The sequence below is a fragment of the Acartia tonsa genome, chromosome 15 (assembly GCF_053477335.1).
Source record: "Acartia tonsa isolate MP-2025a chromosome 15, ASM5347733v1, whole genome shotgun sequence".
NCBI classification, from domain to species: Eukaryota; Metazoa; Arthropoda; class Copepoda; order Calanoida; family Acartiidae; genus Acartia; species Acartia tonsa.
The window spans coordinates 10275824-10301097 of NC_137274.1; the positions used below are offsets into that span (position 1 = coordinate 10275824).

Here is a 25274-nt window from a genome sequence, read left to right on the forward strand (position 1 = left end):
CAAAAATATTTTTTTAGATTTCTACTACCAGCAACTACTGGCTAGAACCGGTTGAAAACGTCTGTGAGCGGCAAAGAGTATTATGTGAAGATAAGGCTTGTTACGGATTTGCCCTGAAAATAGCCATAAAATGGCTTTACGGCTGAGCTGTTACTTTTCCAACTTTTTGTTAGATTTTGGGAAAATATACCTACCAAGGATTACTCGTGCCAAGTTTCTTAACGAAATTCGGATTCCAAGTGCAATTTGCGCATTTATTACGAGATGGTTGCATTACCCCCCCCCCCCCCCCTCTACTGAACTGCTTGAAATCTTCTTGCATGAAAAGTATTTCAAATTGAAGTACGGACATTGAAATACTTTATTAATTGACAGTCAGACAGACAAACAGACAGACAGACAGACAGACAAAGTAAATTAAGTTACATAAGCTTTATAAAACACGTTTTGCGTATTAAATAACTAAAAACACAAATAAACAAGAATTTAATATTTTTATTTTTAACTTATAACACAAAACATATGAAAACAAGGATGACAACATCCATAAGTAGCGAAGCACATAAGCAATATGGAATGGACATACAGACAAAGTGAGTTATAGAGATGTTTAGTTCATATAACAAGAAAGAGAATATGCAAAAACATGAAATCTTAAAAAATAAAGTTTTTTGAAGCATTTTTGTCAGACATACAATCAAAACAATGGGCCCTTACGTGGGAACGCCTCTTAAGGGGCGTTCACATTAGTTTTTATTGGATAGAAATAGGGAAAAAACTACTGTGAAAATTCGAAAAAAGGCTCCTTAAGAGGCGTTGCCACGAAAGCTACTATGCCCAAATAATATATAGATTAGATGCATGCACAATAATATATAAGAATCTTCAGTAAAAAATTCAGCTCTCTATCTTTAATAAGCAACGGAGAAAATCATATTTTAACCATAGCGTTCCAGACGGACAGACATACAAAGTGAATTATAAAGTAGCGTCGCTAAACAAAACTAAAATATTGATTTTTCAGGGAATCTTTATTTTCTACCATGTATTTTTCTTACTTACTTGATTACTTGTATGTGTTTTCTTCGGTAAGCTCGTAAAGCCATGATGAAGAATTCAGTCTCTGCTGGTTAATTTTTTCTCGCTCATCCACTGAACTAGTCTTTTTTTAAATTTTGTCACTTGTCTGATACTTTTTATGTCACTTGGTAATGAGTTCCAAATATCTGCCGTTCTCACTGTGAAAAAGTTTTTTCTAGTTTCTAGGTTAGATCTCTCTTTTATTATGTTTAAAGAGTCTGTTTGTGATCTTGTGACTGTTCTTTCTGGGTTTATTTCAGGGTGCCTATAATTACACTTGACATGTCCAATATTTGTGATTAACTTGTGCATCTGAATAAGATCGAACATAAGTCTCCTTTTTTCTAGACTCCAAAGACCAAGCTCTTTCAGTTTTTCAACATAATCTTTACCTTGAAGTCCAGAAATCATTTTGACAGCTTTAACTTGTACTTCTTCTAAAACAGATATATCATTGACCTGCCAGGGGGACCAGGCTACACTTGAGAATTCCATGTGTGGGCGGACATATTGTTTATACAACCTCAAGAACACTACTTTATCTCTGTAATGAAAACATCGAGAAATTTGGCCTAATACAACTCTTGCTCTGTTTGCAGCTTCTTGACAATGCTTTGATGGTTTTAGATCAGATGATATTTTAACGCCAATGTCTCTCTCATATTCATCTTCTTCCAATTCTTCTCCATTTATAAAATATTTAGTTTTGGGGTTGTTTCTTCCAAAATGCATAACTTTACATTTTTTAATGTTAAAAGCCATAGACCACTTTTCACTCCATTCATAAAGTTTATTTAATCCATCTTGAAGTTCCTGGGTATTTTTTTTATTTTTGATACATTTACCAGCCTTTGTGTCATCAGCGAATTTTTTGATCAAATCAATAATCAGTTTAACACAATCATCCAGGTCATTTATAAAAATGACAAATAACAATGGTCCCAGTACTGATCCTTGTGGTACACCTGAGCCTACCTCTGTTTCTTTTGAATTAGAGCCATTAACACAGACCCATTGTGATCGATTTGTTAACCAGTCTGTTATCCAGCTTAACAGCTTACCACGTATGCCATGAGCTTTGAGTTTCAGTGCCAACTTGGAGTGGGAAATTTTGTCAAAAGCTTTGCTGAAGTCCAGATAAATGACATCTACTGGGTACCCACAGGTCTCCTTAGAAAAACCTTAGATTAAAAAAAATCTCGAAAGAAACCGACAACAGGGCCTTCAAATAGGGTACAGTGGTGGTCAGAATCCGTTGGAGATTAAATCTTAGCTGCTCCTTCTTGCCAGATATTGCAATTTGAAGTTTTGTGGTAAAAATGCATAAAATTCCAAGAATTCCAAGGAAATATGCATAAGAAAACACCTTAATTCATCAAATAAAATGGGTGAGTTTAACATTTGAGGAGTTTATATGTCTCTGCATATGTAAACTACACAGTCCCTTCCCCATTTAGAAAATTTTGTTTCTTTAAAGAAATTATTTAATTAATGAAAAAGGTACATTGTTCTGTTTACAACTTTAAGCTAGAGGCTGTTACCCTGGAACCAGTAAAGAAAACCTCAGTTTTAGTTTACATATTGCTGAAGTTAATATTTAAAATACTCTCAACCCCCCCCCCCCCCTTCAACCCCCTCTTGCAACCCATAAATTTTAGGGGGGAGGGCAAAGTAATAGTATTATGTTTTACTCAAAACTACTTGAAGTATTGAAAGAAAACATTATATGTAAGATTCTTAGGCCCAAAGTTTCTGGAAATATAAGCTTTAGTACTTAAACTTTAGTAGCCATCAAAATCTCTTGCAAATATTGCTGCAACCAACCCACTCCTTCCTTCTTAGACCACAAATTATTAGGAGGGGGGCAGTGGATATGGAAAATATTCTTGTGTTACTTTAAAATCACTGAATTATGTTAAGCAAACTTTGGATTTAGGCTTTTTTGGGATATTAGTTACTTTTACAAATATTGCTGTATTTCCCCCCCCCCTCTATCTGTTGGAAGTAGTGGCTAGTGGCATAGGTAAATAATATTGTATATTATTAGAAACCTCTGGAGATATTCAGGGTATATTTGATTTTATAAAGGTCAGCAATATTTGTTCAATTATGAAGTAATTATGGACCTACTAAAGTTTAAATCCAAAAGCACTCTATATCTTGAGTAATCTACAAGTAAATCACAAGGGTATTGCTATACTCCCTTCTATTACTTATTTGGAGGGAGGGGAAGGGGGGAGATTGTAATGCAATAGGGAGGGAAAGGGGGCTTGGAAGGAGAATTCAGCAAAATTTGTTAAAATTACTTTTGACGTAACAAAGCATATTTGCTTTGCTGCTACAATTCTAGTGGTTTCTTAGTAACACACCATAGTAGTAACCTTTCAACTGCAACCCAACCATTCTCTCTTTACAAAATGTTATGTTTTTGATTTATGAGGGGAGGGGAAGAGGTCAGCAATATATGTAAAAGTGCTTTGGGTCCCACAATAATACAAATCCAAAAGCTTTATATGTATCACTAATATTTTCTTAAAACACATTGGAATGATCTTCTGTCACCCCCCCCCCCCTAATTATGTCAGGACGAGGGGGAGGGTGAGAGAAGGTGGTCAACATAATTTCTACAAAATTTTGGCATAAAAACCTTACATAAAAATTTTTCCCACTATACTTCAATTAGTTTTTGAGAAACACATAATAGTATTACTATGCTCCCCCCCCCCCCTCCACCCTAAATTTGGTAGTTTATGAGAGTATGGGGGGGGGGGAGGGGAAGCAGAATTACTAAAAGTAACTTGGGCCATATGTAAACTTAAACTTAAGTTTTTTCCAGGGTAACAGCCTTTAGGATAAAGTTGTAAATTGGGCAAACCTCTTTAAGCTTATAGTACCTTATTTATTACTCTTATTGAAGTTAAAAACATCATTTATAGTAGTAAAAATTGTTCTAAATAGGGATGAAGTGTGTAGCTTACAAATGAAGATATATCTAAACTCCTCAAATGTTAAACTTGCCTTTTTTATTTGATGAATTAAGGTGTTCACTTATGCATATATCCTTGGAATTCTTGTAATTATAGGCATTTTTACCACAAAACTTCAAATTGCAATATCTGGCAAGAAGGAGCAGCTAAGATTTAATCTCCAACGGATTCTGACCACCGCTGTACCCTATTTGAAGGCCCTGTTGTCCGTTTCTTTCGAGATTTTTTTTAATCTAAGGTTTTGCTAAGGAGACCTGTGTCCCCTTGATCTATACATTTTGTGATAAAATCCATGAATTCAAGCAGATTAGTTTGACAGGACCTGTTCTTTGTAAATCCATGTTGAGAAGTGTTGATAAGTTTGTTTCTTATAAGATGTTCAGTTATTTTATCTCTGATGATACTTTCCAGCAGTTTACAGGCCACACTTGTTAACGAAACTGGTCTATAGTTTGAAGCCTTGCCTTTTGATCCTTTTTTGAAAATAGCTTTCCGCGGATAAAAAATGTAAAATTATAAGATTAAAACCAGATTGCTAGTTTCGAGATGCCAAAGGCACGGTCTAACAAAACTGTTTTTAATCTTATAATTGTACATTTTTATATTCGTAGAAAGCTGGATGTAATTCGATACGATACATGATTTTTCAGTATGGCTTAGAACTGGTTCTGATCCAGCGGATATTAGACATACTAATAATCCATACTAATAATAAACACTAATAATCCAGGACAAACAAAGTGAATTATTGAGTAGCTTCACTAAAAATAGTACTAAAATATCTAAATGATCTTTATTTTCTACCAAGTAGTTTTCAAAACTAATATTCAAGTATGGCTTTGAAACCGAACAATATCCGCTAGATTAGAACCGGTTCTAAGCCATACTGGAATAGTTATTTCTTTCATCCTATTATAAACGGCTTTCCTTCGGCACCTCGGGGCTAAAAAAAATAGTTTTAATCTTATGATTTTACATTTTTATATTCGTAGAAAGCTGGATATACTACGATGCTAGACATAGTTTTTTCGTATGGATGAGAATCAGTTCCTATCCACCGGATTCGAATGAATACGAGAAAATCATATAGAGCATCGTATTACAGACAATATTCCATGAACATTAAACTAAAAATCATAAAATTAAACCAGTTTTGTTAAACCGAAGTTTCGGCCCCTTTTAAAACTAGTTTCAAACTTACAATCTTTATTTTGATATCTGTGGAAAGCTGTCTATAATACGATGTAATAAATAACTATTCTGGGATTGTTTTCTTCAACGTCTGGTCTTCTGTAGCAACTCTTTCTAAATAAAATAACAAGAATGATCTAAAGGAATGAGACAATGGCCGATAAATTGATGTATATCTCCAATGATGACACACAAAGTTACACCCTGTGTAACTTAATTTGAAACGTTTGAACACTAAACTTAATGAACTAACCAATCAAAACTCACTAAAGTCCCCAAAGTTGTTAAAGCGACGAATAAAAAATGTGGTTCATGTGAACTAAACAAAGTTGCGGGTTTTGTCATATTTTAGCCCCGTTTTAGCTTTCCTCAAAAGCAAAATAATTAAATAAATAGTTGTATACTCTCACAGTTATGGAATCTCGACCACAAAGATTTTTTTATCCAATCTTGACAAGTGAGGTATTTTTGGAAAGAGGAATATACATAGAAAACGCCTATGTAAATTAGAAAATCTGCAGAAATCATATTTGCAAGTTATTTGCAAAAATCTGCAATGTTAATTTGCAAAATTAATTAAATGCCTTAAATGACTTATTTAGAAAAAAATCTTTTATGAAATGTGTTTATCTATAAGTTTAGAACATACTTAAGGCAAAAAATTTTCTTTAGTGTTACTTTTTTCACCTTATATATGAAAAAAGCAGTTTCTCACATTTTATGATAAAAAAAGGTATAGGAACAAAAAATATGTTTTTTTCTTGATGTAAACACAATAATTGGCATAAAATTTATCATCCTAAATGTAAAAATCAGATATAGAATCCTTTTTAGAGTCAATATAGTGCAAAAAGTAACCAAGACATTTTTGCAAAGTATGAAAATCTAAAGAAAATAGTTATTTTTGCTTTTGATATACATATCAGATAAATGTATATAAAATTAGTGATCAAAAACTATAAAACATGTTATAAGTTTTTTCAACACTGTCATTGATTAAATTGCACTGTTAGGTTTAAGAATTACCGAAGTAGTGCATAAAAACTCTTTTTATGTAGAAATTAAACAAAATAAATGCCAAAAAAACAACTACAAAATGGTCTACTGCATTATAAAAAACGCCCAATTGTTGATTTGAATTTATTTTGTTTAATAACTTAATAAAAAGAGTTTTTATGTGCAACTTTGGTAATGAGTAAACCTAAAAGTGCATTTTAATCAATGATAGGGTTGAAAAAAGTTATAACATGTTTTATAGTTTTTGATCACTAATTTTATATACATTTATCTGATATGTATATCAAAATCAAAAAGAACTATTTTCTTTAGATTTTCATACTTTGCAAAAATGTCTTGGTTACTTTTTGCACTATATTTGCTCTAAAAAGGAGTCTATATCTGATTTTTACATTTAGGATGATAGATTTTATGCCAATTATTGTGTTTACATCAAGAAAAAACATATTTTTTGTTCCTATACCTTTTTTTATCATTAATTGTGAGAAACTGCTTTTTTCATATATAAGGTGAAAAAAGTAACACTAAAGAAAATTGTTTTGCCTTAAGTATGTTCTAAACTTATAGATAAACACATTTCATAAAAGATTTTTTTCTAAATAAGTCATTTAAGGCATTAAATTAATTTTGCAAATTAACATTGCAGATTTTTGCAAATAACTTGCAAATATGATTTCTGTGGATTTTCTAATTTACATAGGCGTTTTCTATGTATATTCCTCTTTCCAAAAATACCTCACTTGTCAAGATTGGATAAAAAAATCTTTGTGGTCGAGATTCCATAACTGTGCTCTGTTTAAATTCTACAGGGCATTTTCATAATAATGATTGATTGAACGAAGACGATAGGTCTAAAAAATGTCGAAAAAACGCGGCATTCTTGATTCAAAAACCCATCTCTGTCAGTTAGTCATAGGGAAATATTAACTGAAGATTAATTACTTACATGCTTGTGAGATTTACTGTTGAAATGCTGGACAAATTGTATTTCACTTGGGGCTGACACATTGCACGCCCCGCAGTAATAGCTTCCTATAATTAAAGACGACATTACAAAAATGGATGACATCATTCCATAATTAAAGCCGACTTAGGTTGTCTCTGGACAGGTAAAAATGAAAAAAAAATATTGGGGGGGGGGGGGGGGAGGGGGGCTAAACTTAAAAAACAAAATATGCATCTTTTTGAATGGTATTTACAAATTATAGAAACTGAACCTGGAGGCAATATCCAAATTTTTTTTTAGAATAGGAAAACTACATCCAAAAAGGAAACTTTTTTTTATAAAATAATCTATCTTCTCACTCCAAAGACAAAGCCTATAATCACTGTTTACACAAAAGTGTAAGAACTCCCCCCTCCCCCCCCCCCTTAACTCTCACGCCACATTTCAATTTATGCTCAAGCCTCGTTACAATTCATTCTCACTTTGCGTTACAATTAATGCTCCTATCAGGTAAAATTCATTAAACGGCTGCATTACAATTTATGCTCATGACGCATTACAATTCATTCTCATACCACATTACAATTTATGCTCATAGCACACTAGAATTTATGCTTATGACACATTACAATTCATGCTCATACCGCAATACAATCTATACTCAAGCCGCATTACAATTCATTCTCACGATGCATTACAATTCATGCGCATACCGCATTACAATTTATGCTCATGCAACATTACAATTCATTCTCACTTTGCATTACAATTTGTAGTGGGTCTTACTTGAGATACTTGTAAAATACGCAGAATGACATTTTCGTGATCCTAAACGAGTGGACAGATTTTTATGAAATTAGTACCATTTTGAAGCGTTTATTTTTCCCTATTGATTTTACTTTTATTTGAATTTTTAAGCCCACAAATGACGGATTTCGAGTTTTAATTATGAAACATTTGTACTTATTATATTCTGTTAAAATCTTATGATATCTCATATGAGGCCATATTTTTCCAAGAAATTGATATACATATAATGCTGCGCATTTATATGTATATCTGACCTTTTATAATCTACGCGTGTAGGTTTTAGGCGATATTTAACTTATGTACTTTTGTAGAGAAAGGCTCCCAGTTATCCAGGGATTTGGCATCCTCAATGCATCACGGAGATTTCCCCGGCACAACTGAACGTGACTAAACGGGAAACTCAACATACACTCCGGCCTGCTGATATATCCTGTGCAGACCTACGTGTATCCCTAGCCATCCCTGTATGATCAGAAACGCCCCCTCAATACTTCAATACTCTCTGTAATTTTCCTATATGTATATTGATATAATATGTATTCATTAATTTTGTGTAAACTATACTTGTCTATTGAAAATACATTAGTTCCGCACAAACAGTTGTTAGTAGAGTATCAACTCCAATTTGTGGGCAGCTATTCCTAGCTGCAATCAATTATCCAGAAACATACAAAATCCCCTGTGGGTACTTGCGTGTAGTTTTGTTCTTTAACTTAGCGGAGACGTACAAACGAAGGGAACGAGTTGCTTCGCTCTTGAATCGCTTCAGCCACAACGTTACCAATTCAACGTGAAGTGCCGCCACACCGCTCGAGGCGGACTTTATTAGTTTTTAAAAAGCTAGTACCAACGTCCGATCCGTTACAGTCAAACTGGTGGCAGCGGTGGGATAAACCGCAGTGCTCAACAGGAGATTTACGTGGAAGTTACCCCGAGGAACTACGGTAATTTCGGACAATCGTGTGCAACCAGACAGTTTTTATGAGAACTGAGATCAGAAAGGACGAAGACCCCTGTGTTTGGAGACCAGTGTGGGACCATTCTGACGTCTGGAACGACGACTTGGTAAAATTTTCTTTAAATTTTGAAGAACTTTCGTTAAGTTTCAACGATGGCGCAAGCTGCCCAGGCTGCCGACCTAGAACAGTTGAATTTACAGCGTGCCATTCAAGAGGCACAAGCAGAAGGAGCACCGAATGAGAACGCTCAGCTCATTGCGCTAGGCAACACCTGGTTGGAGAACCAGCGCCGGAAGCTTAACAAGCAGAATTTTCCCCGGTTTTGCAACCGTGCCGGAGAAGATTGGGATGGCCACAAGACAAAGATGGCCAATGCGTTTAGAATTGCCCGTCATCACCCATCGGATCAAGAGGGCAGGAAAGGCCAATACATCATGAGTCTCGACGGAGAAGCGTTCCAGATGGCCCGAGAAGTCGCCGACAACCAAGACGCGCTCACCCTTGAGCAGGTAATGGATAGGCTGGATGCTATATTCCTAGCACCGTCAGATTCGGACATCAACAAGGACGCATATAAGCAGTTGTCGCAAGGCAAGAACGAGATTCCGCAGACTTACCTTGCTAAGAAAGAGCAGATGTGGTTAAAGGCCTACTCCCCAGACAACAGTGATCCAGGTCAATTCCGGAAAGAGGTAACCCTTGGTTTACGCCATCGAGAGGTACGAAAAAGAGTTTTCTGTCAGCTACCTAGTATTACCAGCATGGGTGTCCTACGGAATGTCATTATGAACGAGATTGCCACGCAGCGCCAACTTATTCACCATGGAGATGCTGAGGATACCTCCATGGATGGCCTCGCCACGTCCAACCGTGTCATCTATCGCAACGACGGCACCGAGGATATGGAGGTCAACGCTGTCGGAGATGGAACCAGTAGCGTCAAGTGCTACAATTGTAACCAGACTGGCCATTATTCGCGTAATTGCCCCAAGAAGAAGCAGCAAGCGAGTAAAGGTACGGGCGGTGCCACCAAAGACAAACCGAAAGGCAACTGTCGGAGGTGTGGCACGCCTGGCCATTAGCAGAAGACGTGTACTATTCCTGAGGACCGGCTGGCGAACGTGCGCAAGAGAAACCAGGAGAAGAACGCTAACAGCGGTGGACGCGGCCGACAGCAGCAAGATCGTGGCCGTCATGCCGTGCGAGAGATGCGTACCAACGAACCTGGAGACACTGACAGCGGCGTAGGAGATGATGATCAGGCGCAGTTCTACGGAGATGTCAACTGCCTGGAAGCAGTTGGCCACAGAAGCAAGACTTCAAAAAATGTGAGAGAGGGCTCCCGTCGGTAGGTCGGAGTCCCTCAGCAGCTGTAGACCCTACCACCCTCAACCAGATGCAAGGACGACGAGGCGCCCGGGCCATGGTCAAGATCAGCCTGCGTGCAAATGGACCGACTGTGCGGACCTATGGTCTCATTGATACCGGTAATAAATTGCACGAAGGAGTCGCCGTAAATGAGGAGTTAGCCAGGAAACTACAGTTGCCGATTGTTCCTTGCGATTTAACAGTGGGAACAGCGGCGAATGGCGGAGATATGGACGTCATCGGCCATGTTTACAACATCAGCGTCATCTTGGGAGATGACTGTCCTAGCTACATTCGAGAGGCATTGGTTATACCTGAGCTTCGCACCCCCATCAATCTTGGGTGCAAGTGGGTCGAGGAGATTCGTGGAGTTCTAGATTATTCATCACCGGTGCAGGCGGCGTTGGTCGTGAAGCAAACGAGAGTTCCGCTTGTGCAGTCCATCGACTACGAGGCTCCAAGTGCCTCAGAAGACGAAGAGCGGTCTGGAAAACCGCCGGGGGAGCACTCGCCCCCCAACCCTCAGATAAGTGTTTCATTACGAGCCTTCGAGGAATTGAATGCAGAAATAAGTAGCTATAGTAGTGCCTTAAATGTTTGTAAACCCACTTTTAAAGAATTATGTAAAGCAGAAGATAATTTTGCGAATGGTAATGTGCACCATTCACGTGAATTTTTAGCACTTAAACCGGATTCCGTCGAATCATATGTTGCGCAACTTTCTTTTAAGCACAAAGCAAAAGCAGATTTTGAGCGCAAAAACGTTTGGACACGTAATGTCAAGGGACCGCTTCGTAATTCCCAAGGGCCGGCCGTTCGTTTGAAAACCGTCGCAGTAGGTAAGCGGCCGCGTCCTGTCCGTTTGTCCGTCCAAGCGACTAGGATTCTCGCGCCAGAGTCAGTGTCTGTCGAGAATTTTCTTCCTAGCCGAGAACTCCGGCCGCAAGCGACTGTCATGGTAGAAGAGACCGTTTTAGATGATAGTCCAGTGCGTGTGTTGGAAGGAGTATACAGAGCCCAGCAAAATGGGATTGTCCGCATCCCTGTCGTCAATTTACAGGAGCAGCCGTGTATCGCATCGGCTGGGTGTGTGTTCACCGCCGAGATTTGTGAGGACAGCAGCATGGTGATCAACACCGAGAGCTTGGTGTTGAGAGAGCCCCACGAAGTTATTCAGGCAATGTCCGAGAGCAAGGCGAGCGACCCCAACAAGCCCATGACGAAGGAGCAGATGGAGAACCCCACGTTCAAAGAAGTATGGGAGGACCTGGAGATGGAGGACAACGAGCTACTGAACGAGCACCCCGACGTCAAGAAGCAAGTCAAGGAGCTTATTTATGAGTACAGAGACATATTCAGTCGAGAGGCCCCTGGGCACACAGACCTGGTAACAATGAAGTTGAAGCTCAAGCCAGGGACGGAGCCCATCAGGCAGAGATACAGGGAGTTGAACCCTAAGATGTTGAAGGACCTGGAGGCGCAGATGGCCGACTGGCTCAACCAAGGAGTGATCGAGCCGAGTTCATCGCCATGGGCGAGCCCCCTTGTTCCTGTGCGCAAGAAGGATGGAAAGATCAGATGGGCAGTGGACTTCCGCAGGTTAAACAGTTGTCTAGAGCAAGACAGCTACCCGCTGCCGAGGATACAGACTCTATTGGACCGCGCAGGAGGACATCGTGTATATTCTACGTTAGATGCCACAGCCGCCTACTTCAACATCTCCATCGATCCAGCATCCAGGGAGCTGACGGCTTTTGCCACGCCAACGGGTTTGTGGCAATTCCTCCGCATGCCCTTCGGCATCAGCACAGCACCAGCGGTGTACAGCAGATTCATCAGTACCGCAATGAACCCGCTGGGGAGCGAGGTAGCGCAATGCTACCTCGATGATGTAATATCTTATAACCTGAGAGTTGCGGATCATGTACCACAGATGCGACAGGTTTTTGAGGCCCACCGCAAGGCTGGAATCAAGCTGAAGGCAAAGAAGAGCAAGCTGTTCCAGAAGAAGATACAGTACCTTGGCCACATGCTGAGTCATGAAGGTATTGGTATGGTGCCTGAGTATGTGGAGCGTATCAAGAACTGGCCGCCGCCAACGACTGTCGCCGAATTGAATAGTGTTCTTGGTTTTTACGGGTACTACAGGACTTTCATACCTGAGTACGCCGACTTGACATGTGAGATGAATGCACAGAAGAAAGCCACGAAGCTAGAGTGGACCCCAGGGATGGATGAGCAGTTCCAGCAGTTGAAGGACAAGTTTCAGAATGCACCCATCCGCGCTGTGCCTGATTTTGAAGCGGATACCCCGTTCCAACTGACCACCGACTACTCCGGAAGAGCAATCAGTGCGATCCTGAGTCAGGTTCAGAATGGCGCCGAGAGATTGATCGCCGCCATGGGACGTAAGACGACTGGCGCGGAGCAGAGATATCCCTCATGGAAAGGAGAAGCCTCCGCAGTTATTTATGGCATCAGAAAGTTTCGGACGATCCTGAGCTTCAAGCCGTTCCAAATTAATACGGATAACAGCGCCCTCAAGCAGTTGAAGTCACTGAAGAAGAATACTGGCATGATGGCCAGGTGGACAGAGGAGCTGGCTGGTTACGAATTCCGTGTGGTTCATCGGCCGGGGAGACTCAACACCAACGCCGACGCGTTAAGCCGGCGCACCGATGCTGATATGCCAGACCCGACAGCCGAGGAAGAGGCTGAGCAAGAGGAGTATGTCGGAGCTGTAGACGATGAGCCTGCCAACGAACTTCCTGACCATAGAGAACGGTACAGAGACCGAGTGTACAAGCATCAGTTAGACGACCCTATTTTGGAGAAGGTTCGTAGATGGATTGGCGTCGACCGGCGTGCACCAGACAAGGCAACTCTGCGTGGAGAGAGTAGGGACGTGCACCGGCTGGCCGAGATTTTTGACACTCTGAGAATCGCAGAAGATGGAGTTATTGAGCAGGAGATACAGACCTTCACCGGGAAGCGACGCAGGATAATGGTCCCGTTGTCCCTGAGAGAAGAGGTGTTCACTCACTGCCACAGAACTACCACTGGAGCGCATTTTGGCATGCACTCCACCATATCAAAGTTTTTGAGGAATTTCTATTATGTGGGACATCAAGCAGACATCCGCCTGAGGATCGCCGTCTGTCATGACTGCGTCCAGAAGAACATCAAGGCCAACATCAAGATAGGAGCGCATGTACCCATCCAAAACGGGTACCCCCTCCAGACAATCTACATGGATGTGGTAGGCAAGTTCGACACAACCCCCGAAGGATACAATTTTATCCTGACGCTACAGGACGGATGGTCGCGCTTTGTTCAAGCGTACCCCTTGAAACAGAAGACCGCTGACGAAGTCGCCACGACGATAATGGACAAGTTCATTTGTACCTTTGGATGCCCGCAGGCATTCCACAGCGACCAGGGAAAAGAGTTCTGCAACACCATCATGAAGAAACTCTTGCAGAAGCTCGGTGTTAAACACGAGCTAGGCCCCGTGGCGAACCCCCAGAGCAACCTCATAGAAAGGTGGCACCGGACCATGGAAGAGACGCTGAGAACCGTGATCCAAGGACGGGAGACTCTATGGCCAGAGTATCTACCTGGAGTTGTCCTGGCTTACAACACAAGGATCCACAGCAGCACCGGCGTGACCCCCTTTCTCGCCTTCCAGGGTAGAGAGGCTACTCTACCCGCGGATTTGATTTTGCGGTTACCAAACCCTGACGATGACAAGGATATTCCCACAGCCGTGAGAAATTTATTGGACAGATACACGACCATGTATGAAGCCATGGCGAAGAGTCAAGCAAGCACCATTCGAAGAAATGCTTTGCAGTATCACAGCAATCGCGAATTTAGAGTAGGCGATAAAGTTTTTTATTTGGCACCCAACCATGGTAAAGCAAAGAAGAAGATGACCAAACATTGGAGTGGACCATACTTAATTACCGAGAAGTGTGCCGACGTTTTATACAAGATTCAAACAATACCAGCGGGAGAAAAGGAGGACTTGGTTGTACATGTTGGTCGGTTAAAACCATATTACCCCCCAGCAATGACAGACGGAGACCCAACTTCTCCCCCAGAACCATTTGAAGAAGACGGAGATGAGGCAGGGGAGCAAATTCCCTTGAATCCAGAAAAGCAGGCGAAGCCGCCTAATCCAAGAGTTGATTTCTCAAATGGGGATGACAGCGATGAAGAGGGAGGACCCCCCACTAGACCGGGAGGAGCACCACCACCACCGCCCAACATTGACCCCCTCAACCTTCCCCTTCCGGACACACCACCGCCCAGATCACCAATGAGGCAGCGCACACCGCGCCGAGAGCAGAGTGAGAAGAGAGGGAGAGAGAGAGATCAATCTTGCGAACCGTCCGGTTCGGGCACTCAACGGAGAGATGCCAAGCGAACCCCCGATAGAGAGAGAAGCCCGAGAAGAAGCTTGCCCCCGCAGACACCGCGCCGAGATAGAGAGCGCGAGCGAGCTACATACACATACCCTCCTGCACCCCGGGTAGAGAAGCGCGCTCTGAGCGACAATGAGGAGCCGTCCACGGACTCACCCGAAAAAGGGGAGAGGGTTAAGTCCGGAGGAAAGAAACAGAGGAGTGGGACACTTTGGCAACAGCAAGTGGAAGAGAGCAAAGAGGTGCTAGACAGCTCGGACGAGGATATGGACCCGCCTGCAGTGGCTACACTTGCGCGGACACTCAGAATCCCCGTCAAACGCGGAGCAAAGCTGCCATACAAGGGTACGAAAGAAAGTGCGGGCCTTGACATATACTGCCCCGCCCACACAATCCTTCCCCCTGGACAACAGACTTGCGTCCCTCTCAAGCTACACACCCGTGTACCCCCCGGATATTTTCTTAAGTTATTCGGCCGTTCAAGCATAGAACGGGAAGGAGTAATTTTACTGGCAGGATTAGTGGACAGCGACTACACCGGCGAGATACAAGCAGTCTTCTGGAACTTGAGTACCGAAGCAGTGGAGTTCAACAAGAATCAACGAGTGTGTCAAGCGGTGATCCTAGAGACTCGCGAGGTGGAATTTTATCATGTCGATAATCTTCCTACCACTGATCGCGGTGCTAACGGCTTCGGTAGCACCAACCAGTGAGGCGTACTCACTAGACATAGTAGATTGCACAAACCCTTCCACCATCAAGAAGTTCAACAAGGAAACAATATGCAGAGCAGAGGAACCTACACAAGAAGTTCCAGTGAAGGAGCGCTACACAATTCTACAGAGGCCAACCCTGACAAAGGTATACGGATACTCCTGCGAAGTGAGGGTATCCCTATACCATTTCAAGTGTGGAGTTTGGGGCCATCTCAAGTTACAACAGGTACCCCAAACCATGAGGCACGAGGAGATTACTGCAGAAAATTGCCGCCGCATGTCACTGGTTCAGGAATATCAAATTTCTGGCTACGGTGACCCGATCAAAGTGAAACTTAACCGCCCGACCTACGTTTCGGCAACTCTAGCCGGATCCCTGAAGATGGAAGATGACAAGATCACCTGCATTGGGCAGACCATCCGCATGGGCGACACCATCCACTACAATACCCTGAAGTTAGCTGAGTACCAGATTCTACTTAAAGAAGAAACCTTCCTGGTTAGCAACAACAAGGTAGAGAGCGAGACTGACCATCTATCTCTACCATGTCCATACCATAAAGGGGAGTGCATCACTGGCGCCGCGACATTCGTCTGGAATATCAACGACAGCTCTTGCACTCTACAGATGGTCAACACCATCAACCCCCTCACCACCATGGACACCTACTTAGTGGACCACCAACAGCAAGTTTTACTCAACACTACAGGTGCAATGAAGCTAATGCATTGCCCCTTTAATGTCCTCACCACGGACCACGACGGCATCTACCTGGGTAAGACCAGCGACCTCAGCAGACTCGCCACCATCGACCCCGGACAGATAGATGTGAACCTCCAAGCTGCCGTACATTTAAATTATTTAGCCTACAGTATGCGCCAGACCTTCAGCCAACTAGATGTAACACTAAGGAAGACCATATGCGAGACCCATTACCATGGAAAGTCAGACCAACCAGTGCTGCTACATGAGCAGACTTATGGACTCTTGAAGGGAGACCTGTTGATGACCTTCCAGTGCACCAAGAGGACTCAGAAGATCAAGGACGACGTCAACTGCTATCAAGATATACCTTTAGATCCTGATGGCTATGCAGATGCTGCAACTAAACATTATAAGTTGCATTCTACAAGGGTAACGTGTTCCGCGACTTTCCCCTTAACTGTCAAGTCTAAAGAAGGCTGGATTCAGCTGACTCCCGCCATCATCAAGACTCAGGCCCCCATGGAGATGACCATCGACACCCCGCTAGTTAACTGGACGGATTTCAGCCATGGAGGAATCTACACGGAAAGAGAGCGAGCTGAATGGTTACACACCCTCACCTTCCCCTCCTACACCGAGGCAAGCCTGAAGGAGATCACCTACGGACTCTGCATTGGAGACGGAAATTGTAACCAACTTTCTACCAACAACCTACCCCTGTACACCCTTGATAATCTAGTGCCGGACATGGAACGCGAAATTGATTTATGGAGCAGCGTCAAGAGCTGGCTCCATGAATATGGCGATCTAATGGCATTCGCATGCCTGGTCATCCTGGGGCTAAAATTTATTACTGATCTGATATGCATCATCCTCACATTTCTACGTGTAGGACCTGGAGCCGCCATCGCCTTAGTTGCCCACCTTTATCTTTATAACAAGCATTCCTACCAGAAGCTTATGCGAAAGAAGAAGGCCGATACCAGAACTGAGAGGCGAGAACCTACGACGACAGCAGAGACAACGTCGCTATTACCAACGACATCAACCCCGAAGATCCAGATGACAGAGATACAGCCCATCATTTTAGATCCTGCATCCTTGCCATCATACAACACTGCAACTAAAACATCTAGGCTATCAACCTTAATACCATGACAGAATACTAGGTAATATTGGCCGACCAGTCTATTGTCTTTGCCAATTTGAGCGTTATGTTATCTGGCACGTCTGTCTAGCCAGATAAAAAGGGGAGAAAATGTAGTGGGTCTTACTTGAGATACTTGTAAAATACGCAGAATGACATTTTCGTGATCCTAAACGAGTGGACAGATTTTTATGAAATTAGTACCATTTTGAAGCGTTTATTTTTCCCTATTGATTTTACTTTTATTTGAATTTTTAAGCCCACAAATGACGGATTTCGAGTTTTAATTATGAAACATTTGTACTTATTATATTCTGTTAAAATCTTATGATATCTCATATGAGGCCATATTTTTCCAAGAAATTGATATACATATAATGCTGCGCATTTATATGTATATCTGACCTTTTATAATCTACGCGTGTAGGTTTTAGGCGATATTTAACTTATGTACTTTTGTAGAGAAAGGCTCCCAGTTATCCAGGGATTTGGCATCCTCAATGCATCACGGAGATTTCCCCGGCACAACTGAACGTGACTAAACGGGAAACTCAACATACACTCCGGCCTGCTGATATATCCTGTGCAGACCTACGTGTATCCCTAGCCATCCCTGTATGATCAGAAACGCCCCCTCAATACTTCAATACTCTCTGTAATTTTCCTATATGTATATTGATATAATATGTATTCATTAATTTTGTGTAAACTATACTTGTCTATTGAAAATACATTAGTTCCGCACAAACAGTTGTTAGTAGAGTATCAACTCCAATTTGTGGGCAGCTATTCCTAGCTGCAATCAATTATCCAGAAACATACAAAATCCCCTGTGGGTACTTGCGTGTAGTTTTGTTCTTTAACTTAGCGGAGACGTACAAACGAAGGGAACGAGTTGCTTCGCTCTTGAATCGCTTCAGCCACAACGTTACCAATTCAACGTGAAGTGCCGCCACACCGCTCGAGGCGGACTTTATTAGTTTTTAAAAAGCTAGTACCAACGTCCGATCCGTTACACAATTAATGCTCCTGTCGGGTAAAAATTCATTAAATTGCCGCTTTACAATTTATGCTCATGCCGCATTACAATCTATTCTCATACCACATTACAATTTATGCTCATAGCGCACTACAATATATACTTAAGCCGCATTACAATTCATTCTCACACTGCATTACAATTCATGCGCATACCGCATTACAATTTATGCTCATGCAACATTACAATTCATTCTCACTTTGCATTACAATTAATGCTCCTGTCGGGTAAAAATTCATTAAATTGCCGCTTTACAATTTATGCTCATGCCGCATTACAATTTATGCTTATGCAACATTACAATTCATTCTCATACCACATTACAATTTATGCTCATACAACATTACATTTCATTCTCATACCACATTACAATTTATCCTCATAGCACACTAGAATTTATGCTCATGACACACCACAATTCATGCTCATACCGCATTACAATCTATGCTCATAGCGCACTACAATATATACTCAAGCCACTTTACAATTCATTCTCACGCTGCATTACAATTCATGCCCAAAGCCCCTATGATACTTACCGCTGGGGGTTCTGTATGCAGCAAATTTGGGGTTAGCGACGGCTCCTTTCACATTACCCTTTCCCCCAACCATCTTCTTCATTATCGACTCCTAAAAAACAGTGATCTAAAAAGATAAGACAATGGCCGATAAATTGATGTACATCCCCAACGATGACACACAAATTTATCCCTTCTGTAGATTAAAATTAGTGGTTGAAACGTTTGAACACTTAAAAAACCAACCAATCATAATTCGGTAAAAGTCCCCAAATTTGTTAAGCCAATGAATAAGAAAATGTCATTATAAAACTTTGGGGTCTAGTGTAATAAACAGTCCATTATCCCCTCTGTCTCTGCCTAAACTATGGATCTAATAAACAAGGATGACATTACACATAAAAGTGAAAAAAATCAGACAAAGGAACATTAACCAATAATATTAAAAAAATGTTGATGAACATATAAGAAAAGGATTCTGTTTAAGGACATACTTCAATTTTAATCCTTGACTATAGAGATGCTTCACTTCGAATACTGTACCTTGTTGTCCTAGGAAATTTTTTTTAAATCACATAATTTTTTTGTCAGAAAAGTTAAAAATATTCAGCGCATTTTAAAGGGAAGTACAGAAAAGAGTTTCCACACTTTCTAAATTATACCTTATTGATAAAGGAATCATCATCCAAAGTTTTAATTCAATAGGACAATTCTAACATACCTAATAATTAATGAAAAGAGCTAACCCTTACATAGAGGCTCTAATCATATTAAAGCTTCATTTTCAAAAAGGATTTGCTGTTATTTGGTTCCCATTCCTACATTTAGAGTTGCGGACGGACTTTAATATCCATGTTCAATTGCATAAAAAACGATATTTGTTTAACGAAGGATCTTGCTAACCACTCGACGATATGGTAGCTTCTCATAGGTCCTGGTAAAGCTTATAACTATTTTGGGGCAGGGTAACACCACCATCCCAAGAGAAATAACCCCTACAAAATAATGACCCCCCTAGAAAAATGTAAAAAAAAAATCTTTTTCTTTTAAAAGACTTCCCTCCTAACTTGAGGGCCATAAATTAAGCGTGGCCGCTGCTAGTATTCATTAATTCAGCTTTTGAAATATTTCCTTAAACATTATAGGTACTTTAAACGAGTTATTTAATAAAAACAAAATTTAGCATAAATGAATTTTAAATCCCAAGGTATTAAATGATGAGCTATCGCTCGATTAATGCTAAATATTGTTTTATTTAATAACATTCTATTGCAACATAAAAGTGATAATGGCAATTAATTTCTTGAATAATATGATAAAAAGTGTTTTCATTTGTTTCTATCTATTTAAATTGTTAAACATTAAATTGAAAAAAAATCTTCCACATAAAATAGAAAAAATCTTTTATTTTTTAACCAACATTATTTCGAAATTTTTATTCATTAGGTAAATTTTATTAAAATTTTCAGAAAAATATCTTCTAATAGATACTTAATAACATAATCCATATGTAAAATTTTAATATCAAAACAAATTGAATATTAAATATCTCTTTTTCACAAGCTAAATATTTAAAATCGGTTAATTAATACTAAAACATATTTTTTCTTACGTTTCTTCCTACGCTCAAATATTTTTCCCATGGTTAAAAAAACCATTAATCATCCATTGTCTTATCCCTTAAGATCCTTTTGAAAGCAAAGCTTTTCTATAATTATAGTCTGTACGTAACAATCATGATTCCTGTTACAATTTAATTAGGTACAATTTTGAAAGTGTAGGAATTAATTATCCTATTAATCTGATTTTTGGAACAATGATTCCTAGGACAACAAGGTACAGTAATTGGGAATAGTCCCTTTTGTGGCAACACCTCTTAAGAGGAGATAGGTCGAATTTTCACAGTAGCTTTTATAAGCTATTTTAGGTTAGGTTAGGTGAATGCCCCGCAGGGTTAGAGCCCCCGCAGGGGCTAAAAATAGTAGATAAGCTATTGTGAAAATACGACAAATTGCCCCTTAAGAGGCGTTGCCACGAAAGAGACTATACTCCAAACATTTAAGTAATGCATCTCTATATGTCAGACAGTGAGACAAAGTAAGTTAAGATACCTTAAACTGCATCCGCTTATTAATGGTGGCAAGGTCTTGGGTCGGGACATTCCCCATTCCCGCTCCCACCTTCTTCCTACCAATCATAAATATTCATTATATTTTGCACAGTAAGATCTCAAAAACGGCTGGTAAAATCGATCCAAATGTATTAGGTTAATATTTGTTGGTTTTAGGCTGCTTGCTTGGTGATTGGCAGTTGTTTTATTGTATTTGTCTGTCAATCTGTAAAATCTATCTGTCTATGTGTCTGTATCTGTCAAATCTGTTTGTCTCTGTCTTTTATGTCTGTCTATATTTGCCTCTGTAAAATCTGTCTGTTTCTGTAATTTCTGTCCGTTTGAGTTTTTGTCTGTCTGTCTGTTTATGTCATATCTATCTGTCTGTCTATCTAAGACATATCTATCTTTCTCTGTCATATCTGTCTATCTCTGTTATATCTCTATAATGTCCGTATGTCTGTTATATCTGTCTTTCTATGTCATATCTATCTGTTTATATGTTTTCTTTTATCATATCTGTCTACATAATATCTGTTTGTCTATCTGTGTGTCTATCTGTCTGTCCAGTCCAACTGTCTGTCTGTCTTTCTATCTCTGTCAAATCTGTTACTCTATATGTCCATTTATCTGTCTGTCTGTCTATCTCTATATTAACTGTCTTTCTGTCTATTTCTATATCATTGTCTGTCTGTCTATTTCTATATTATCTGTCTGTCTGTCTATCTCTATATTACCTGTATGTCTGTCAATATCTATATTGTCTGTCTGTCTGTCTGTGTATGTCTTTCTATCTCTATATTATCTACCATTCTGTCTATCTCTATATTATCTGTCTGTCTGTCTATCTGTCATATTCTAAATTTAACTATGAATATTTCCTGTGATTTTTCCCATTAATATGTTGTTCAAACTGCTGGCTATTTGGAGCAGAAACCTAAAAATAATAAGAGGGTAATTATTTTAGCGTAATTCTGTCAAATTAGGTGTTGGGTTGTAGTCAAATGCCTTTATTTAGTCAAACTGTTCTTAATTATGGACTATTTAATATACAAGCGGATTCGCCCCTAGCTGCTTCGCCCAATGAGGAAAGGGGAAGTCAATCCTCCTATATAGAATTTGTTTTGTTTTTTTAAATAGGCACTTCTACAGGCTGCCTACTGCTACAGCCTATCTAAATAAAGTGGGAGATTTTTTGTATTTTGGGGGTTTGGAGTGTCCCACCCCCCAAGAAAATAGCCTAAAACCACCACAGGACCAGTAGGTATATTCCCAAGAATCCGATCGGTTTAGATCTTAAGGGACAGACAGAAACGTTCTACTTTGTATTATAGATTAACATACATTTGAGCACAAAAATTGCCTTCTTTATAATTTACAAAAAGAATACTAAAATCATCTCAAAATATACTTCTATAATTAAAATAGCATAAACTCACATAAACTAGGTCTTTTTCCCTTGGGAGGGTGGTGGAACCCTCCTCCCCCATAATAGTTACAAATTCTTTCCAGGACCTATGAGAAGCTACACTGTAAAGGAGAACCATACCGACATACATCCTTTTATATAAGGATACATGCTAGATGAATATTATGGTGTACTCCAAGGATCACTCTTTGTTACCAGAAATAGAGGGGACAATGAGCTCTTTAATACACTAGTCCCAAAACGTATTTGTATTCGTTGACTTCATAACTTTGGGGACTCAAGTGAATTTTGATTGGTTGGTTAATTAAGTTGAGTTTTCAAACAATAATTTAATCCACAGAAGGGGTAATTTTGTGTATCATCATTTTATTTGCCATTGTCTTATCCCTTTAGATCTCTGCTTTGTTACCTTACAAACAGAACAGAAAAGCTGCTGCGCGTCTGAAATTGTACTCGGAGAATCCTCAAGAATTTTCTCCCATCTCTTAGTTTCCTGAATGAAATTAGTTTTCATGAAATCAAATAAAAGGCAATGAACCAGTTTTTTAGCCCGTGCATTTAGGGAAAAACTGGTTTTAAACTTATAATTGTATATTTTGTATCCGCGGAAAGCAGTTTAAAAATACGATGCGAGAAATAACTATTCCAGAATGGCGTTGAAACCGATTAATAACCGTTGGATTAAAAATGTTTCTAGGCATGCTGAAAAATCATGTATAGCGTCCTAATACAGACAATTTTTCACGGATATTTAAACAAAAATCATAAAATTAGAGGTACCAGTTTTAATCTTATAATTTTTCATTCTTATATCTGCGGAAAGCTGTCTATAATACGATGCGAAAAATAACTATTACAATAGGCCAAGGTAATTTTTCAAACTTTCCGAAATTCATTCAGATAGACATACTACTACTTATGACAAAAAAAAGGTTGGACACATCCTAGAAAAGCCTAGCTTCGATAAAAAAAAGCCACCTTGTTAAATTTGGACGATTTTTCTGGCGCTGTCGCCGACATTTTTCTTTTGTGATTTTTCCCCATCTCATGACTGTGCAACATTGACTCTAAAATATATGTGGATATTATGACAGGAGAAAAATTGTCGTAAATTTAGTTTGTTAAGTTGCTAACATAAAACTCGTTTATTCATTAGTTAGTTCGTTCATCCAGTAGGATGGATGGATGGATTGATAAATGGATGGATGGATGGATAATTGGATGGATGGATGGATAGATAAATTGATGGAGGAATAAATTGATTGATAGAAAGTTGGATATGTTTAATTATAAAATTGAGGAGAGGTAGACAAAAAAGATAAGTTAGAAAAGGTTGTAATGTATTATTATAATGAGTCAGATATATAGTAGGATAGATATATAGATAGATAGAACATCTCTCTTTCTCTTTGGAGATTAGAAGATTTTGTTTTTTTAAATTGGAAGATTTTTTTTTATTATTTTCAAAATTAATGTTGAAAAATTTCCTTTATCAAATAAATATGACAACATCTATAAGTAGCAAAGCTATGAAATGGTAGGACAAACGAACGTTAACACTAAGGGAATAGTAGCTTTCGCAAAATTTTGTAAAGTTGTGTGAAAGATTCCAGTCAAAGGCGCTAATTAGGTCAAGCTGTTTTTAAATATGCGATTAATTATACTATGCATTTGGTCAACATTATGAACAGTTAGACTTAATGAGCGTATTTTACTGGAAGCTTGCTCACAATTTTACAGAATATTGTGAAAGCTACTTTTCGCATAATCAAACAAGGATGACAACATCTATAAGTAGAGAAGCTCTGAAATGTTAGGAAAAAAGAACGTTAACACTTATAGGGTTTTAGAACTGAGCTGGATCTTTAAATCATTTTAGTGGTGAGCCAGATCAGGGTGCGCCGAATTTCAGCCAATCACAGCGCGGCATTTCATAAAATGCTGTGCTCTCTTTGGTGGAAAGTTAGCTCACCCCGATCTGGCTCACCACTAAAATGATTTAAAGATCCAGCTCTGTTGTTGTTTTTGTAGCCATGATTCTCTGAAGTTAGAACTCAGATGCACACAGAGACTGGAAGTGAGAATCCTTTGGCCAATCTTAGATTGGTAAGCTTTTAGAACTGAACGACCAGAATATAAATTAAGTCGAAAAAGGGAGGAGTAGGTTGCGCTAAAAATCCGTAAATTGTGAGTTTTAAGGCTTAAAAATAGTAGTAGAACGATAATTTTAACTTAATATGTAAATTCATATTGAAAAAAAACTATAGACAATTTTTTTTTAAATCTAAAAGTTAAAATACAGTTTTTAACTTAAAACTCACAACCTTTACGGACTTTTAGCGCAACCTATTCCTTTGTTGGAAAACTGTTTAAATACAGGATACTAAAACTTGATTATAAGGATGCTTCGCTTATAGCATTCTACTTCATTGTAATAGGAATCAGTATTTCAATAATCAGATGAATATGAAAATTATATCACATTAAAGCAAGGATGACAACATCCATAAGTAGCGAAGCTTAAAAATTATGGAATGGACATACAGACAAAGTGAGTTACGAAGCATATGCTCAGTTCTGATAACAATGATAAAAAAGAAATAATATGTAAAAAAAACAAGGATGACAACAGCCTTAAGTAGCGGATGCTATGTTGGTCATGTCTACGCCGTGCATCCACCTCTACTACAGCAGCAACACCATCAGCAGCAGCAGCAGAGCCAAGAACCAACGCACACAATCTCCCACCCTTCAAGAGAGATCATCAACATCAAAACCGGTTTTTCACTAAATCCGACAATGAGGCACATTCCTCAGCTAAACA

At 39.5% G+C, this 25274-nt stretch overlaps 1 protein-coding gene across 1 annotated transcript in view; it reads right to left on the bottom strand.

Moving 5' to 3' along the window:
• Positions 1-4846: 4846 nt before the first annotated feature.
• Positions 4847-25274, bottom strand: part of LOC145307099 (zinc finger matrin-type protein 3-like) — a 28159-nt gene continuing 7731 nt past the window's right edge. The window contains exons 5-11 of the mRNA XM_080149434.1: positions 23429-23517; positions 22860-22943; positions 21900-21958; positions 21023-21095; positions 18933-19023; positions 7222-7307; positions 4847-5372 (exon numbers count right to left, since the gene is read on the bottom strand). Of these exons, the coding sequence (XP_080005560.1) occupies positions 5343-5372; positions 7222-7307; positions 18933-19023; positions 21023-21095; positions 21900-21958; positions 22860-22943; positions 23429-23517 (512 nt within the window). The 3' untranslated portion in view covers positions 4847-5342. The remainder of the gene's footprint in view (positions 5373-7221; positions 7308-18932; positions 19024-21022; positions 21096-21899; positions 21959-22859; positions 22944-23428; positions 23518-25274) is intronic.